This window comes from Colobus angolensis, unplaced genomic scaffold (genome assembly GCF_000951035.1).
Source record: "Colobus angolensis palliatus isolate OR3802 unplaced genomic scaffold, Cang.pa_1.0 Scaffold395, whole genome shotgun sequence".
Classification (NCBI taxonomy): Eukaryota; Metazoa; Chordata; class Mammalia; order Primates; family Cercopithecidae; genus Colobus; species Colobus angolensis.
Genome location: NW_012117321.1, coordinates 169,011 through 182,263, shown reverse-complemented (window position 1 = coordinate 182,263; position 13,253 = coordinate 169,011). Strand labels below are relative to the sequence as shown.

Below are 13,253 nucleotides of genomic sequence, written 5' to 3'. Positions count from 1 at the left end.
CCCACCCCCCGCCAACTCCGGCCTCGCCCCAAGCCTTTGGTTACCCAAGAATTTAAAGGAAGTGAATTTCATTTCTGGAAAATGTCACCCACTTGGAAAGAGGCTCCTGAATGAGGAAACTCATTTATAAACTCTTCGGGCAGCTTTTTTCCCTTAATCTCTCGACTGTTATTTCTTCGTGGCAAGCTGCGCTTTTGTCCCTCTGTTGGAAAATTCAGGGTGGCTGATTGTGCAAAGTCCTGTTCCCTGGTCAGTTTCGGGGCTCTCTCCTTGCCGTGAATGAATACTGGGTCCCTGTGTCAGGGTTCCCTGTTCCTGGCGATGCCCTCACCAGAAAAGCCTCTTTGAAGCATGGAATGGAAGCCAAGTTTACGTGGGGTTTAGGCACGTCCGGCCACGTCCTGTAAGACATCTAATTCCCCCACACTTCACTAAGGAATGAGTTCTGCAGTCCACTTGAATGGCACACAGGGCTGGGGTGAGGCCTTGGTGTTGGGGGAGGGGACACTTGAACCTTAAGAAGGACAAGTGCATTGTAAAGATTGTCCCCCTACCTTCTGGAGGGGGCAGCTTTAAATGTGGAGGAATTTCACTGGGGACCTGGTTCAGGACCTTCAGAGCACAGCCCCGCTGTCAGAGACATCCCAGACCAAGATGGGAGCTGCTCGACCACTCTCCTGTGAAGGGTTCTGGAAAAAGTATGCCCTTCTCCCCACTGGAAAAATAATTCCCATTCTTTCTTTAATCCACAGGCTGTAGCTGTAAATACCTGAGCATGCAAACATCTCCCTGGGGCTGGTGGGGATTAGGCCAGAATCAGCCTGGCCCGTGGCACGTACATAGCTGAATAAACCAGGGCCCAGGGTCAGGAGAGGCGCCGCCCAAGGAGTGTCAGGGGCTGGGGGAAAGTGCTTGAAAGCCAGGCATTCAGGGGCTTCCCAGGGGGCCCTTGTCACTTCTCTTCCCATTACAGGCAAGATGCTAGCAGTGTGCTGAGGGCCCCAGTGTTTATTCCTCCTTATCTGTCTTCCACAAACACGCTTCCACCATGAAATTCCCCTGCTCTGAATGCTCCCTATCCAAGTGTTGCTGCAAGCTCAGTGCCCTGCTGCACCCTGAATTTCTCTGGCCCTCCATTCCTGGCACCCCCACAGACTTCTCACTCAGACCTTTCCCTCCTGGCTCCCCAGGGCTCCATTCCTCCCTGTCTCTACCGTACAGTTCTAGTTCAAGTCCTGCTTCATCCATGAGAAATTTCATTCATCCAACATTTACTTACCTCGGGCTCCTGGAACGTAAGGGTGTGATCTGTCGAGCATGAGGCAGAGGTGCTGCGGCTGAGGTGGGTGGGCACCTAGTAATGTGCTCCCTGGGAGCTGGAAGGAGGAAACTATTTCTGCTCCAACAAGGGATTTGGGAGATGCAAGCTGTCCAAGGGTAAGCAAGCTCCAGGCTAGTGGACAAGCTGAATTTGTTTGAGGGGTGTGGGAAGAACTGGTTAGGAAGTCACTGCCATGGTACATGTTGAAGGCTGAGTAGATCTCAAGAGGAAAGGCTGGCAGTAGGGGAGCTCTTGGATGCAGAATGAGCAGTACTGGGAACCACTAGATATGGGGGAGGAGGGGGCGAGTGATACCGGGTCTCGGGTCTGTATGGCAGAGGCCCTGCGAGCAGCAGCAGGTGGGGTGGCAGGGCGGGGATGGCCCTGGGAAACAGCCTGGTGGCCTGAGCAGCATGGGGGGCTCCCAGCATCAGACACAGACGTGATCTTCAGCAGGGCCCCTCTGAGGTCAGCCCTGCCTTGGGTCAGACAGAAAAATGCCCTGGCCCGTTTCCCTGGGGACGGCACTTCACATCACGCCTCTCCCTCATCCAGGTTGGCTGCTTCCTGAAGACCCCGAGGTTCCCCATCTGGGTGGTGTGCAGCGAGAGTCACTTCAGCGTCCTCTTTAGCCTGCAGCTGGGGCTCCTGCGTGACTGGAGGACTGAGAGGCTCTTTGACTTGTACTACTACGATGGCCTGGCCAACCAGCAGGAGCAGATCCGGCTGACCATTGGTGCGGGCCCTCCCGTCATTCCCCAGGGAGCCTCCAGGCTGATCACAGAAACCAGCATTCATATCCACCATCCCCCATGACAGAGAGTAGTGCAGACTCCAGCGTCTGGACTGAGGGATCAGAGAGCCAATGCCCGCAGGGCCTCCCTGCAGGAGGCGGCCAGAGCTGGGCCTTGAGCAGTGGGTGGCATTAAGGGTATTGGGTAAAGCCTATACCACATGGTGAAGAGCCCTGAATACTACGCTGACCAGCTTGGATGTATTCTTCAGGCAGTGGGGAGCCATGGAAGGTTTTAAAATCGGGGTGGTAAGATCAGAAGTGTTTTTAGAAAGAGTATTGTGGCAGCTGAAGTGGGACTTGGGTGGGGACCAGTGAGTTGTGCAGGTGAGAACGGATGTCAGGGATGAGGGTGGGTCCAGTTGAGGTGGAGAGGAGGGGACAGGGACTAGAAGGGGTCGGGTCCCGGAAGTGGTCTGTGCTGACCTCAGGGTGAGTGCAGGGCCCTGGGTGACGTGTGGTGTGCCTCTCTCCTCCTTCCCAGATACCACCCAAACCATCTCTGATGACGCAGACAACGACCTTGTCCCACCCCTCGAGCTCTGCATCAGAACCAAGTGAGTCAAGCTCCTCTCTGGCTTTGAGCCTCACCCCGAATAGCTTTGAGAAGCCATGGTTGGGGGCGGTCAGGCCTGCAGGAAGACGGATGGGTTCCTGACCACCCTGATTCAAAGGGGTGTGGTGATTGGAAAGACACAGGTTTCTCCACTTGTGGTCACTGGGGCCAAGTTCAGGAGTGTGTGGTCTGCAGTGGTGATGCGTCTTTAGACAGCTTCTGAGGCTGCCCTCATGGTGGGGGCTGGGGACTACATAGGTACCTCTTGAAGCCCCTCCTCCCTCAAGGCAGCAGCAGCCAGATGTGGCAAGTACCATTAGGCCCGAAGGAGGCAGGACAGGGGTGCTTACCTGAGGGTGGGGAAGGCTTGAGCAGGATGGGAAGCTGGGAGCCCTGGCCCAGCCTGGGGGTGGTGGGAGGTGCTGCCTGGAGCGGCACCCTCTGCTTGCGGAGGAGCTGGAGGAGCAGCTCGGCCACTCTGAGCACTGAGCAGCATGCCTGTGGCCTCAGAGGCAAGTGGGACCTTCAACTTCTCAGACCCAGCCCCTCTGTATTTAAGGGGAGGCTGAGGCTCAGGCTAGGGGAGGGGAATGTTCAGTAACTGGGGTGAGTTGGGGCTCACCTCCTTGCTGTGTTCTCTGAGCGGACCCCTAGGCTGGTGGGGCCATAACTGTCAGAAGTGCTCCCCTTGCCCTGGCAGGCCCTTCACAAAGCCCTTGGGGAATGACCCGGAGGCCTCAGCATGCATGAGAGGAGTAGCTCAGGAGGCAGAGGCCTGGATCCTAGTCCGTTCTGGAGGAGCAGTGGAACTGGTAGCATTTATGAGCGTGGGCTCTGGAGAGAAGTTGCCTGGGTTCCAGCCCTGGTGTTGCTGCTTCTTGGTGTGAGCCACTGGACCTCACCTTCCTGCACCCCACTTTGTCATCTGTAAAATGGGAGTGATGCATACCTTGCTCACCAGACCTTGTGAAGAGTGTTTGGGACATTACTAAGTGCTCCATGGTGTTTGTGCTCACGATGATGACCTCAGCCACTCCTGATTTGGTGTGATCTCAGAGAATCTCCATTTCTCTGCCTGTGAAATGGTTGGGGTTGTGGCAGGGGGATGGAAAATGGCGAGGCCCCACAATGCTTACTGCCTGAGATCCACGGGCCACAGTGAGCTTAGGGTTGATGCGCACCACAGGCAAGCGAACCTTTGAGAGGAGATGCAGAGAAAGAGAGCCGTTCACATGGTGGAAACACCAGGAAGGGGAAGTGGGAGGAGCGCAGAGACGTCCTCGATGTGCTTTGTCTGTCCGTCCATCCACCTGCCCGCCCCCTGAGCCAGGGATGAAGCATTCTTGCAGGGTCATGTGCCGGTGCTTCTTTCGTCGGGAGGGTTAAGGACACCTGCAGGTCACTTTCCTTTCATGTACAAAGGGCCACTCATTCAAAGTGATGAGAGAAAGGCAGCAGTGGGGACAGGAGGTGACACTAGCCTTGGCATCTGTACAGGACAGCGTGGGAGGCCACAGGGCATCCTTCCTGCAGGTGGGCCTGTTGAGCAGGGCTCCGACACCCTGGACACAGCCTCTGCTTGCCACTGGACTCCCAGGACCCTCTCTGAAGGCCTCCGTCTGACTCTGTGTCTCTGTATGGCTCCCAGTGGGTGGCCCACCACCTGACACCTCTCCACTGCCTCTTCTGGAGTAACTCCTTTTTCCCCAGAAGTTATTCCACTGCATGACTCACCAAGCACCTCCCAGCGTGGGCCCAGGATTGGACTTCTTGGGCTCAGTGCTAACTGACAATTGTTTGAGACTGACCTGGGGCTTTGGCCTGCATGGAGCTCAGTCCATGCAGAGTGAGAGTCTTAGTGTGTGGACACGGGCCTGAAGCTCCTCTTCCTCTTCTATTGGCTGCCTCCATCTCCCAGGACTTCCTTCCCCCGCCTCTTGGCCACTTGTAAGCAGGTGACAGTGAGGTGATGTGGGAAGCAGAGAGACTGCATGATTTGAGCCAGGGCCCTGCCCTTCTCTGCCCTCACATCTGCTCAGTGTTGTGTGAGCTTGGACAAGGCTGAGCCCCAGCATCTCCTCGAGCAGTCATGGATGGAAAATAATTCTATCTGTGCAGCACACAGGGGCTGAGGGGAGTCCATATGCATTTGTGGCTCATGCATGGGGAAAGTTTGCTCCAAAGCAGTGGCTTCAAGCTTCAGGGGCATCAGAGTCACCTGGAGAATATGTTAAAACACAGATCACCACCTGCAATCCCAGCACTTTGGAAGGCGGAGGCGGGCAGATCACCTGAGGTTGGGAGTTTGAGACCAGCCTGACCAACATGGAGAAACCCCATCTCTATTAAAAATACAGAATTAACCGGGCGTGGTGACGCATGCCTGTAATCGCAGCTACTCGGGAGGCTGAGGCAGGAGAATCGCTTGAACCCGGGAGGCGGAGGTTGCAGTGAGCCAAGATCATGCCATTGCACTCCAGCCTGGGCAACAAGAGGGAAACTCCGTCTCAAAAAACACGCAAAAACACAAAACCAAAAAACACAAATCGCCATGCCCCACACCCAGGGTTTCTGAGCTTTTTATTCAGTAGGTCCAGGGCAGGGCCCAAGAATTTGCATTTTTAAGGAGTCCTTGAGTGATGCTGATACTGCTGGTCCCGGTACCACACTTTGAGAACCAGGTAAGGGCAGTACCCAGCCCCGCCTCAAAACCCTGCTGCCTTGTGAGAGTTGGGTATCAAGTGAGGCATTGATTCTCTGGCCTACCATAGGCACTGGGCCGGGGGAACCTTCTTCCTAGCTCCATTAGCTATCCCCTCATCCCCAGGTCTGTGTTCCATGTCTACTAGAATTTTGCTGACACCAGCTGCCTGCCTGTTCCACTTCCCACATCAATCCCCTATCATGGCGGGTCCACCTGGGCAGTTATTCCTAGAAAAGCTGAGTGGGTGAGTGGAGAGTGAGAACACTGCCCCCATACCCGTCAGGTAACATACCACTGCAATGGGAGATATCAGGCCCAGCCTCGCAGAATCCTAGTCCAAGGGGTCTGATTACAAAGGCTTGCGTTCTGTTTCCATCCCAGATGTTCAAACAGCCCAAAGGGACAGACTATGGAAAGTGGCCCCCAAGGTCAATGAGGACCCACTTCCAGTGGGCCTGGCCTCTTACGGGTAAGTCCTGCTGTCTGTAGGAAGGCCCCACCATGTCAGGAAGGAGATGCACATGACGTCGCAGCATGAGCTCAGGTCATTTCAAAGGCTGCAGTCAGAACCCAAGCTCCTGATAAAAGGCAGCTGTGTGCCCACAGCATCTTGTCCATCTTGCTCGGTGGGTGGGGCTGCAGGGTAGGCCAGCCTGGTGGGCAGGCAGAACTCCCCTACATCAGGTCAACCCTCATAGAACCCCTGGTCTGGATACCGTGGAGGAAACAGCTGAGCAGGACTTGGCTCCTGCTCTCAAGAGAGTTTTCCATCAGCCAAAAGTCAAGTTCGGAATCAACCCTGTTACAGTCCAGGGAAAGACGCACCACCCACCCTTAAACCCAGCTCTGATGCCCTGCAAGAACCCCCGAGCCACACAGCTGACTATCTGGCAGCTTGCTTGACTCTACAGAAAGGCCTTTGGGCACCCCCTGTTATCACCTCTTCTTTTACAGACAGTGAGATGGAGGCCTCTAGAACAGAGGTCTGTGTCCCAGCCACACTTTCAGTCACAAGCTCCAGGAACTGTGGCGTATGCTTTTGCTGTCCCAGCCCATTGGAAGGTCACTGAGCGGGCAGTGACTTCCCACCACCTGGCTTTGTTGCCTCGGTGGCATTGCACAAGCCCAGACTGCTGATTTCGCCTTCAGAGAACAGCATCCTAATTCAAACCATCCCAGATCCCATGTGTCTGTGCACTTTGCTGTGATGCAAACCTCGGCCTGAGAGAGTCTCCTGTTACCTTTGCTTGTGTCAGGAATGTGGGGTCTGTCCCCTGTCCCCTCCTCCTGTTGTACGGTAACCATCTCAGCAAAAACAGGCTAATTTAGGGTCATTTCCAAACAAGACACACACAGTGACCTCTCTCATGCTTCCAGCCTAGCTAGAGGGAGAAAAATGAAACGGTTGTCAACAGTCCAGAGAAAAGAGGAAAGAATCCATAACCGGAGCCTGGGGCTGGGGCACAGATGTTTCTGTTCGGAGGTGCAGACGAGAAATTGAAAATGTAATTCCAGCTGGGTATGGTGCCTTCGAGGGGCTGAGGCAGAGCACCCGCCTCCCTCAGCTACCTTCACTGCCTGCGGAACCTCCCGTTCAGCTTCCATGCTGACACCGTTTTGCCCAAGCTCCCTGTCCATAGTGCCTCCCACCCATCAGAGGAGCATTCTCTGGGCGCTGTCACTCCCCGCTGTCCTTGCCAGCCCTCTTCCAATGCCCTGCCCCCCACACACACCTGCCCTGTGCTGGCTCTGCAGTCATCAAGCTGTGTGAGCTCCAGAAGGTCTGGTTCTTCTCCCCGCCTTAGTTTCCCCATCTGTCCCTGGGATCTAAGGATCCCTCTCCTGAGCTGCTGTGAGGTTGAGAGAAGAGCTGTGGAAGCACTTGCTTTCCTGTGAGCCGCAGTGACCTCTGGGCATGCCTTGGGGAGGAGGAGGAATCAGGTGGTGGCAAGTTGGGCCAGGGCTCAGGAGCAGGCAGAGAGGAGAGGGCAAGGCAGGGCTTTGAAATGTGAGCGAGGACCGTGGTTTCCTTGCTGAGTGCCTGGGAGGGCGGGGCTGCTCCCTAATCAGGTGTCCACGAGGAGCAGCTGGCCTGGGGGGTCGTGTTCATGCAGCAGCTCCCCCACCTGCTACCTCCACCAGGAGCCTAGGCTTCAGGCGCTGGTGAAACCAGCTTTGCCTTGGAGCCTGGCGTGGGTGCTGACGGGGACCCATGGCTGGCCTGGCAGTCAGAGAACACTTCTGCAAAGAGGAATCTGGATCTGATCCTGCAGGATGGCAGACTGGGCAGGGCCCAGCGGGGGTTAAGGCCCAGGGCTGAGGGATACCCACGTGGCTCATCCTGGAGCTGCTCCCCATTCCGAATGGCTGGAGCTTGGGAATTGAAACTTTCACACAGGCCTATTTGTCTGGAGATACAAAGTGTGCAATAGTCCCTGGATGATTTTCTACCAGTCAGGAGCTTTAAACTCAGGCCTGCTGTCTTGTCCTGGCTGACACAGGCTCTATGAGGCATCTTTTTTCCCCATGAAAAACACAGGGTTCATCAACGTTGAAAAGCAGTTAAGGCAGGTAACCACCCCTCTGTTGCAGTGATGCCTCTCGGGGGACAGGGCCTTATTTTCCGCCATGAAGTGCCTTTCTCTGTGATTTTGAGTTGACTTGAACCCCAGGGACCATGGTGTTTTTACAGAGCCAGTGGTCTCAATGGGACGATTTTGTGCCCCTGGGGTTATTTGGCAATGTCTGAGGACATTTTTAGTCATTTCAGCCCTGGGAGAGGATGCTAAACATTTCACAATGCACACGACAGCCCCCACAACAAAGAATTACCCAGCCAAAATGCTTAAGGTACGAGGATGAGAGACCCGGCTGTAAACTGGCTGTCTGGCAGTTGCCCCCTGCATTAGCACTGATGAATGAGTCTGGAACTGTGATTCGTTCTCTTCTGCTCCTCAGGGGTGTTTCCATTTCATCCCTCCCCTTTCTGTGCCTGTCCACAGTTGTTGGTTCCATATGCAGAGCCCTTCTTACTTGTCCCTGTAATTGACTCACAAGCTTTCAGAACGATTCCAGTCGGGGAACGATTCGATTCATCCCCTACACAGGCACAACGTGTCATGGCTCAGCCCTTTTAATTTTTAAAATGTCTCTGCTTTGATTTTTCTATTGTAATTGCAAACTGCTTCCCCGTGGTGTTTCTAGTACTCTTCCTGCATTTGCACCTGTTGGCTGGATGGAGAGGGTTGGTTATGTCTATAGGAAACCTCAAAACCAAGCCCAAACTCAACAGCCTGATAGTAAGACTCAGCCACTGTGGTGACACAGATGTTGTCTAGTGGCAGATGAGTGTGACTCACCCCTGCACTGAAGCAGCTTGCCAGGATTCAAGGAATTTGTAAATTGGGAGCTCATAGGAGGTACTTCAGTCTTTCTGAGTGGGGAGGGTAAAGGTTTGGAAGGATAGAGAGGGGTGGGGTGAAGGGACCTGGGGACCAGGCTGAGAGCAGGCACGTTGCTGTCCTTCCTGCCTCCCTTCTGCCACCCTCTGGGAGTCTGCATTCAGGATGTGTTCCTTGGTGTCCAAGATTTCAATGCTTACCCACAAATCTTAATAGAACAATAAAAGCTTTTTAATGACACACTCCAAACTGCAAAGATGATGAACAGAACAAGAAAATTGAAAATCTCAAACCCTCATTGTGTGGCTGCAGATTGCTAAGGTGCTTTTAACCCAGCAGACATAATAGATGAACTCAGTACCCAAGAACAGGGGTCAGCACAATGCCTTCCCAGCCTGCTTACCTCCAGAACCTGCTCAGTTGTGTCAGCCAGAGCAGTGGCCATTTTCCTGCTGGTTGGACCTATATTAGCTACTACAGGACATCATCAGACTCCACCTCCAAATAGTATCAGCAGTGGGCGCTCATCGCCGAGGAGCAGTCTGACTTCGCCAAGCCAAGCCAGTTTGTCTCCGAATACAGCCCCAGTGTCTCTTACATGAGCAGTGAAGATGAACGCTATGACGCGGATAAATTCCATCAAACTAGTTCAACCCCAAAACCCGGTAGACTCCTCTGGATCTGCTTGACACACAGAAGCCCTGTAAATAGTCTGAAGCACTTGGATAGTGTAGAAGCACTTAATTCTTCTACATCCGATGGAACAAGTGCTGATGCTGGTCTTTTCACTTCAAAACGATTGAGGAAGGGGAGGTGGGGTTGTGGATGAACATGAGAGTGTTATCGTGCACCTCTTGTCACAAGTTAGACTGGGAATGGATCTCACTAAGGTAGTTCTTTCAGTATTTATTCTTAAAGTATCTCTTTTAAAAATGTATGCAGATGGTTTTGCACACCAGATGTGTTTCTAAGCATTTATGACCAGAAGGATCCCAGGAACCAAATGGTTCAGGTGGTAAAAGGGTAACTCTCAGCCTTTCATGCTGGCAGAAAAGGATTGGTTGTCAAAAGGCCATACAACCCGATTTTGGGTGAGATCTTTCAGCATCACTGGACATCAGCAAATGACACAGAGGAGGATGCGGAGAAAGTTTTGGACACAGTTGCCCCAAACAGTGTAACATTCCTGGCTGTGCGTGTTTTCCAGCATCCACCCATTTCAACCTTTTATGCCAAGTGTTTTAACAAGAAGATACAATTCAGCATTCCTATTTGGACAAATCAAAATTTCTTGGGTTGTTGAGTAGGGAGCACAACGTAGGGCAGGATTGCATCTTGTGTCTTGACTAGGATGAATGTGACATCCTTACATTCCCCGATGGTATGCACGATCTATCCTCACAGTGTCCCGGGCAGAGCTAGGAGGAGAATGCAATATTAATTGTTGCAAATGGGCTGTATGCAAATATCTTCCACACCAAACCTTTCTAGGGGAGCAAGAAGCACAGAATTGCCATGAAGACTTTTTTCTCCAAATGACAAGAAATCTTTCTGCTCATTCGAAGGGAAATGGAATGGTGTAAAGTATTCAAAATATGCAAGGGGAAAATCCAGTCTTTACAGATACCAAGAAGTTGTCGGTAACCAAGAGGGAAGTGAGTTGGAAGAACAAGGTGAGTATGAAGCTTGCTGCCTTTGGAAGGGACACTTTCAACCTAAAAATCAGAGACTTTGATGCGATAATTGAAGGAAAGCACTGACTCGAGGAAAGACAAAGAGCCTAAGCCTAGGAAAGGAAGAAAGAGATTCAGTGGAAGTTGAGGCTGTGTCATAAACATGGGGAACGGTGGGCTGAGGATGAACCATCGCCTGAAAACTCTTGGTGGTTCCAAGCCTTCTGTTGGAAAATGCAACTGTGTTACTTTGGGAGAACCTTTTCTTCAATCCTGAAGAAAATCTTCAGGTTTTGAAAACACGATGTCTGTTCCCTGCCCAAACCTCATACTTGGAAAAGCATTTATGAATTCCAGCCTCAAACTCTGCACTGTAGAACTGCTGGGAGATATTCAACATCTGTTTCCTAGTTTATATATAGTCTTAGGATATCTGTATATGTATAATATACCTAGTGCCAGATTTTATGTAAACACTCCATCTGCTATAAATTTGATTCCTCTGAGTGTTTTTAGAAAAGTAGCACCATGTGTCAAAATCAAGTGCTAGGACATGTCATGGTCTCACCTACAGTAACTTTCTTTTGTAACTAAACTGTTATTCAGTTGTCTCTAACCCTGGACCACAATTTAGTTATACTCTGTGCTTCTTCAGGTTAAAACAAAACAAAACAAAACAAAAAACTGTCATGTTACTTTAGTGCTCACAGCCGTTCACTGCCTTTCTTTGGCTCTCAGTAAAACCCAGAAGCCTTACAAGTTCATGCCAGCTTCCTGGCCCCTCCCCACACTCTCTCCCCATTGTTCTTCACTCAGCCATATCTAGGACTGCACAGGTGCCTCTAAAGTGCTAACCACTGGGCCCCACTGGAGAGTGGCTGGTCCACATGTGTGGATCATTCATGTCAGTGGAGGGCCTCAGTTGGAGGGCCCAGTGGTGCCAGGCACAAAGTAGGTTGTGGTACAAAAGAATGCATCACCTGCCACCTGGTCTCTCCATTGCTCTCTGAGGCCCTGGGTGTATTTGTGTTTCGTAAGAGACTGGTGTGTGGGTTTGTGTGTGAATCTGGAGTGGTGAGATGAACAGGATGGAAACTGAACTATTCAAAGCCTCCAAGACAAAACCTTCAGGAAGTGGAGGCAAGAGATGGGCTCTCATCTGGGACCCTGAAGCTTGATCTCTCTTTGTCTCTCTCCTTACTCTATGCTTAGGTGGAAGGGGGCATCAGTGAACTGGAACGGCTCAGACCCCATCCTGTGACTGTTGGATGTGGGTAAACCCTGTAGTCCACCATTCATCACCTCATCACCGAGGATGACAGCTGAACCCCAGGCCTCTGGGGCAAGTCTCATGCAACCCCAACCTGGGTCAGCGTGGCTGCAGAAGCATCCAGAGCCTCCCTGCCCCTTCCATGAAGGGCCCACCCAGGACTGTGCTGGAGACCCAGTGTGTTGCTGTGTCCCCTCCCAGCTGAGCTGTGACTGCTGAGTACTGGAAGGAGGTTGCCAGGATCTCTGCTGCCTTTGTCTGCATCCCTTCCTTGCTGCCTGCTGGGTGGTCCCTCACCTAGGCCTCCGATGTGGTTGGCCCCAAGGACTCATTATTTCTGGTAGCTGGCTTTCTATAAAACAAGTCAAACCCATGTCAAGGGCCCAGACTCATTTGTTCCATAGCTGCGAAGAGCGTGGTGTGCACTGTCTGTGCTGATCATGGCTGGTGTGGGGAAAGTGGTGGGTGATTTGCCCAGAGCCCGCGTGGGGCCCCAGGAGAATGGAGGTAGACCTGGAGGGTAGGCTGGACCTGGCCAAGTAGATACGGGAAAAGAGCCTTCCAAGGAGAAGGAGGGACCTCTTGGCCATGGGGGGACAATAGGACAGGGATAAACAGAGGGACTGGGGACTGGGTGTGGTCCCTGGTACGTGTAGGGGAGCATATGGGGAGAGGGCTGACTGAAAACGTGGATGGGCAGAGCCTGTGGAGCCCTCACATTCCAGAACAACGATGGCATAAGTTGGAATAGGAAAAGTGCGATAATCACTCATGAAGGGGAAATCGTAGTCTGAACCTTGTTTGTTCCATTCATTGATATCCCACCAGTTTCAAAAAGAAGGTGAGAACGTGCAGAAGTGCAGTGGCATGCTGATGAAGAAGCGGCTGAGGAGAGAGGTTGTGTGAAAAGCACAGCGAAGGACTCCTCTGCAGTGGTTCACAGAGTGGGATGGATGCAGGAGCCCAGGGGCAGAGGACTAGCCTCTCAGGGTTTCTGTCGCATTGAAGTCTGCCATCCCTGTACCCCACCCTGTCTGCCCAGTGAGTGCTGCAGTTGGGACTGTGAGGGGGCTGTGCAGAGGTAGGTGTGTACACACAGGAACCAGGGGATGCACCCCTGCTGTGTCTGCTCTGGCCCAGGGAGAAGCCTAGGAGAGCCACCAGCACCGGACAGCAGCCTGTCCCCAGCTTCCATGTGCCCCTGGGGCTCAGGACACAAGCAGCTCAGGGCTGTGTCCTGCTATAGGAGACCCCTTTTATTTTAGGTGCCGGGGGGTAAAACTGGCATTTGGGTGGTGACAACGAAAGCATTTGTCTTGTGTTCTTGTGGATGGGGCATGTGTAGAGGCCTGACTGTTGGTCTTTGGGGAGAGGCAGGCTGAGAGCCAGCCAGGCTGGGAGGGAAGTGGGAGGGTAGGGACTGCTGTGTCCAGGCTGTGCCGAGGCCCCGGTGGGGTTTGCTATGTAAACTCCAGCAGCCATTCACAGCAGGCTTCCAGCAGAAATGCTTCCTATATATCCCTAAAATGTTTATG

At 52.8% G+C, this 13,253-nt stretch overlaps 1 protein-coding gene across 1 annotated transcript in view; it reads left to right on the top strand.

The window, feature by feature from the left end:
- Positions 1 to 12,091, top strand: part of FAM188B (family with sequence similarity 188, member B) — a 66,188-nt gene extending 54,097 nt beyond the window's left edge. The window contains exons 3-5 of the mRNA XM_011955124.1: positions 1,877 to 2,057; positions 2,599 to 2,671; positions 11,661 to 12,091. Of these exons, the coding sequence (XP_011810514.1) occupies positions 1,877 to 2,057; positions 2,599 to 2,671; positions 11,661 to 11,709 (303 nt within the window). The 3' untranslated portion in view covers positions 11,710 to 12,091. The remainder of the gene's footprint in view (positions 1 to 1,876; positions 2,058 to 2,598; positions 2,672 to 11,660) is intronic.
- The last annotated feature ends 1,162 nt before the right edge of the window (positions 12,092 to 13,253 follow it).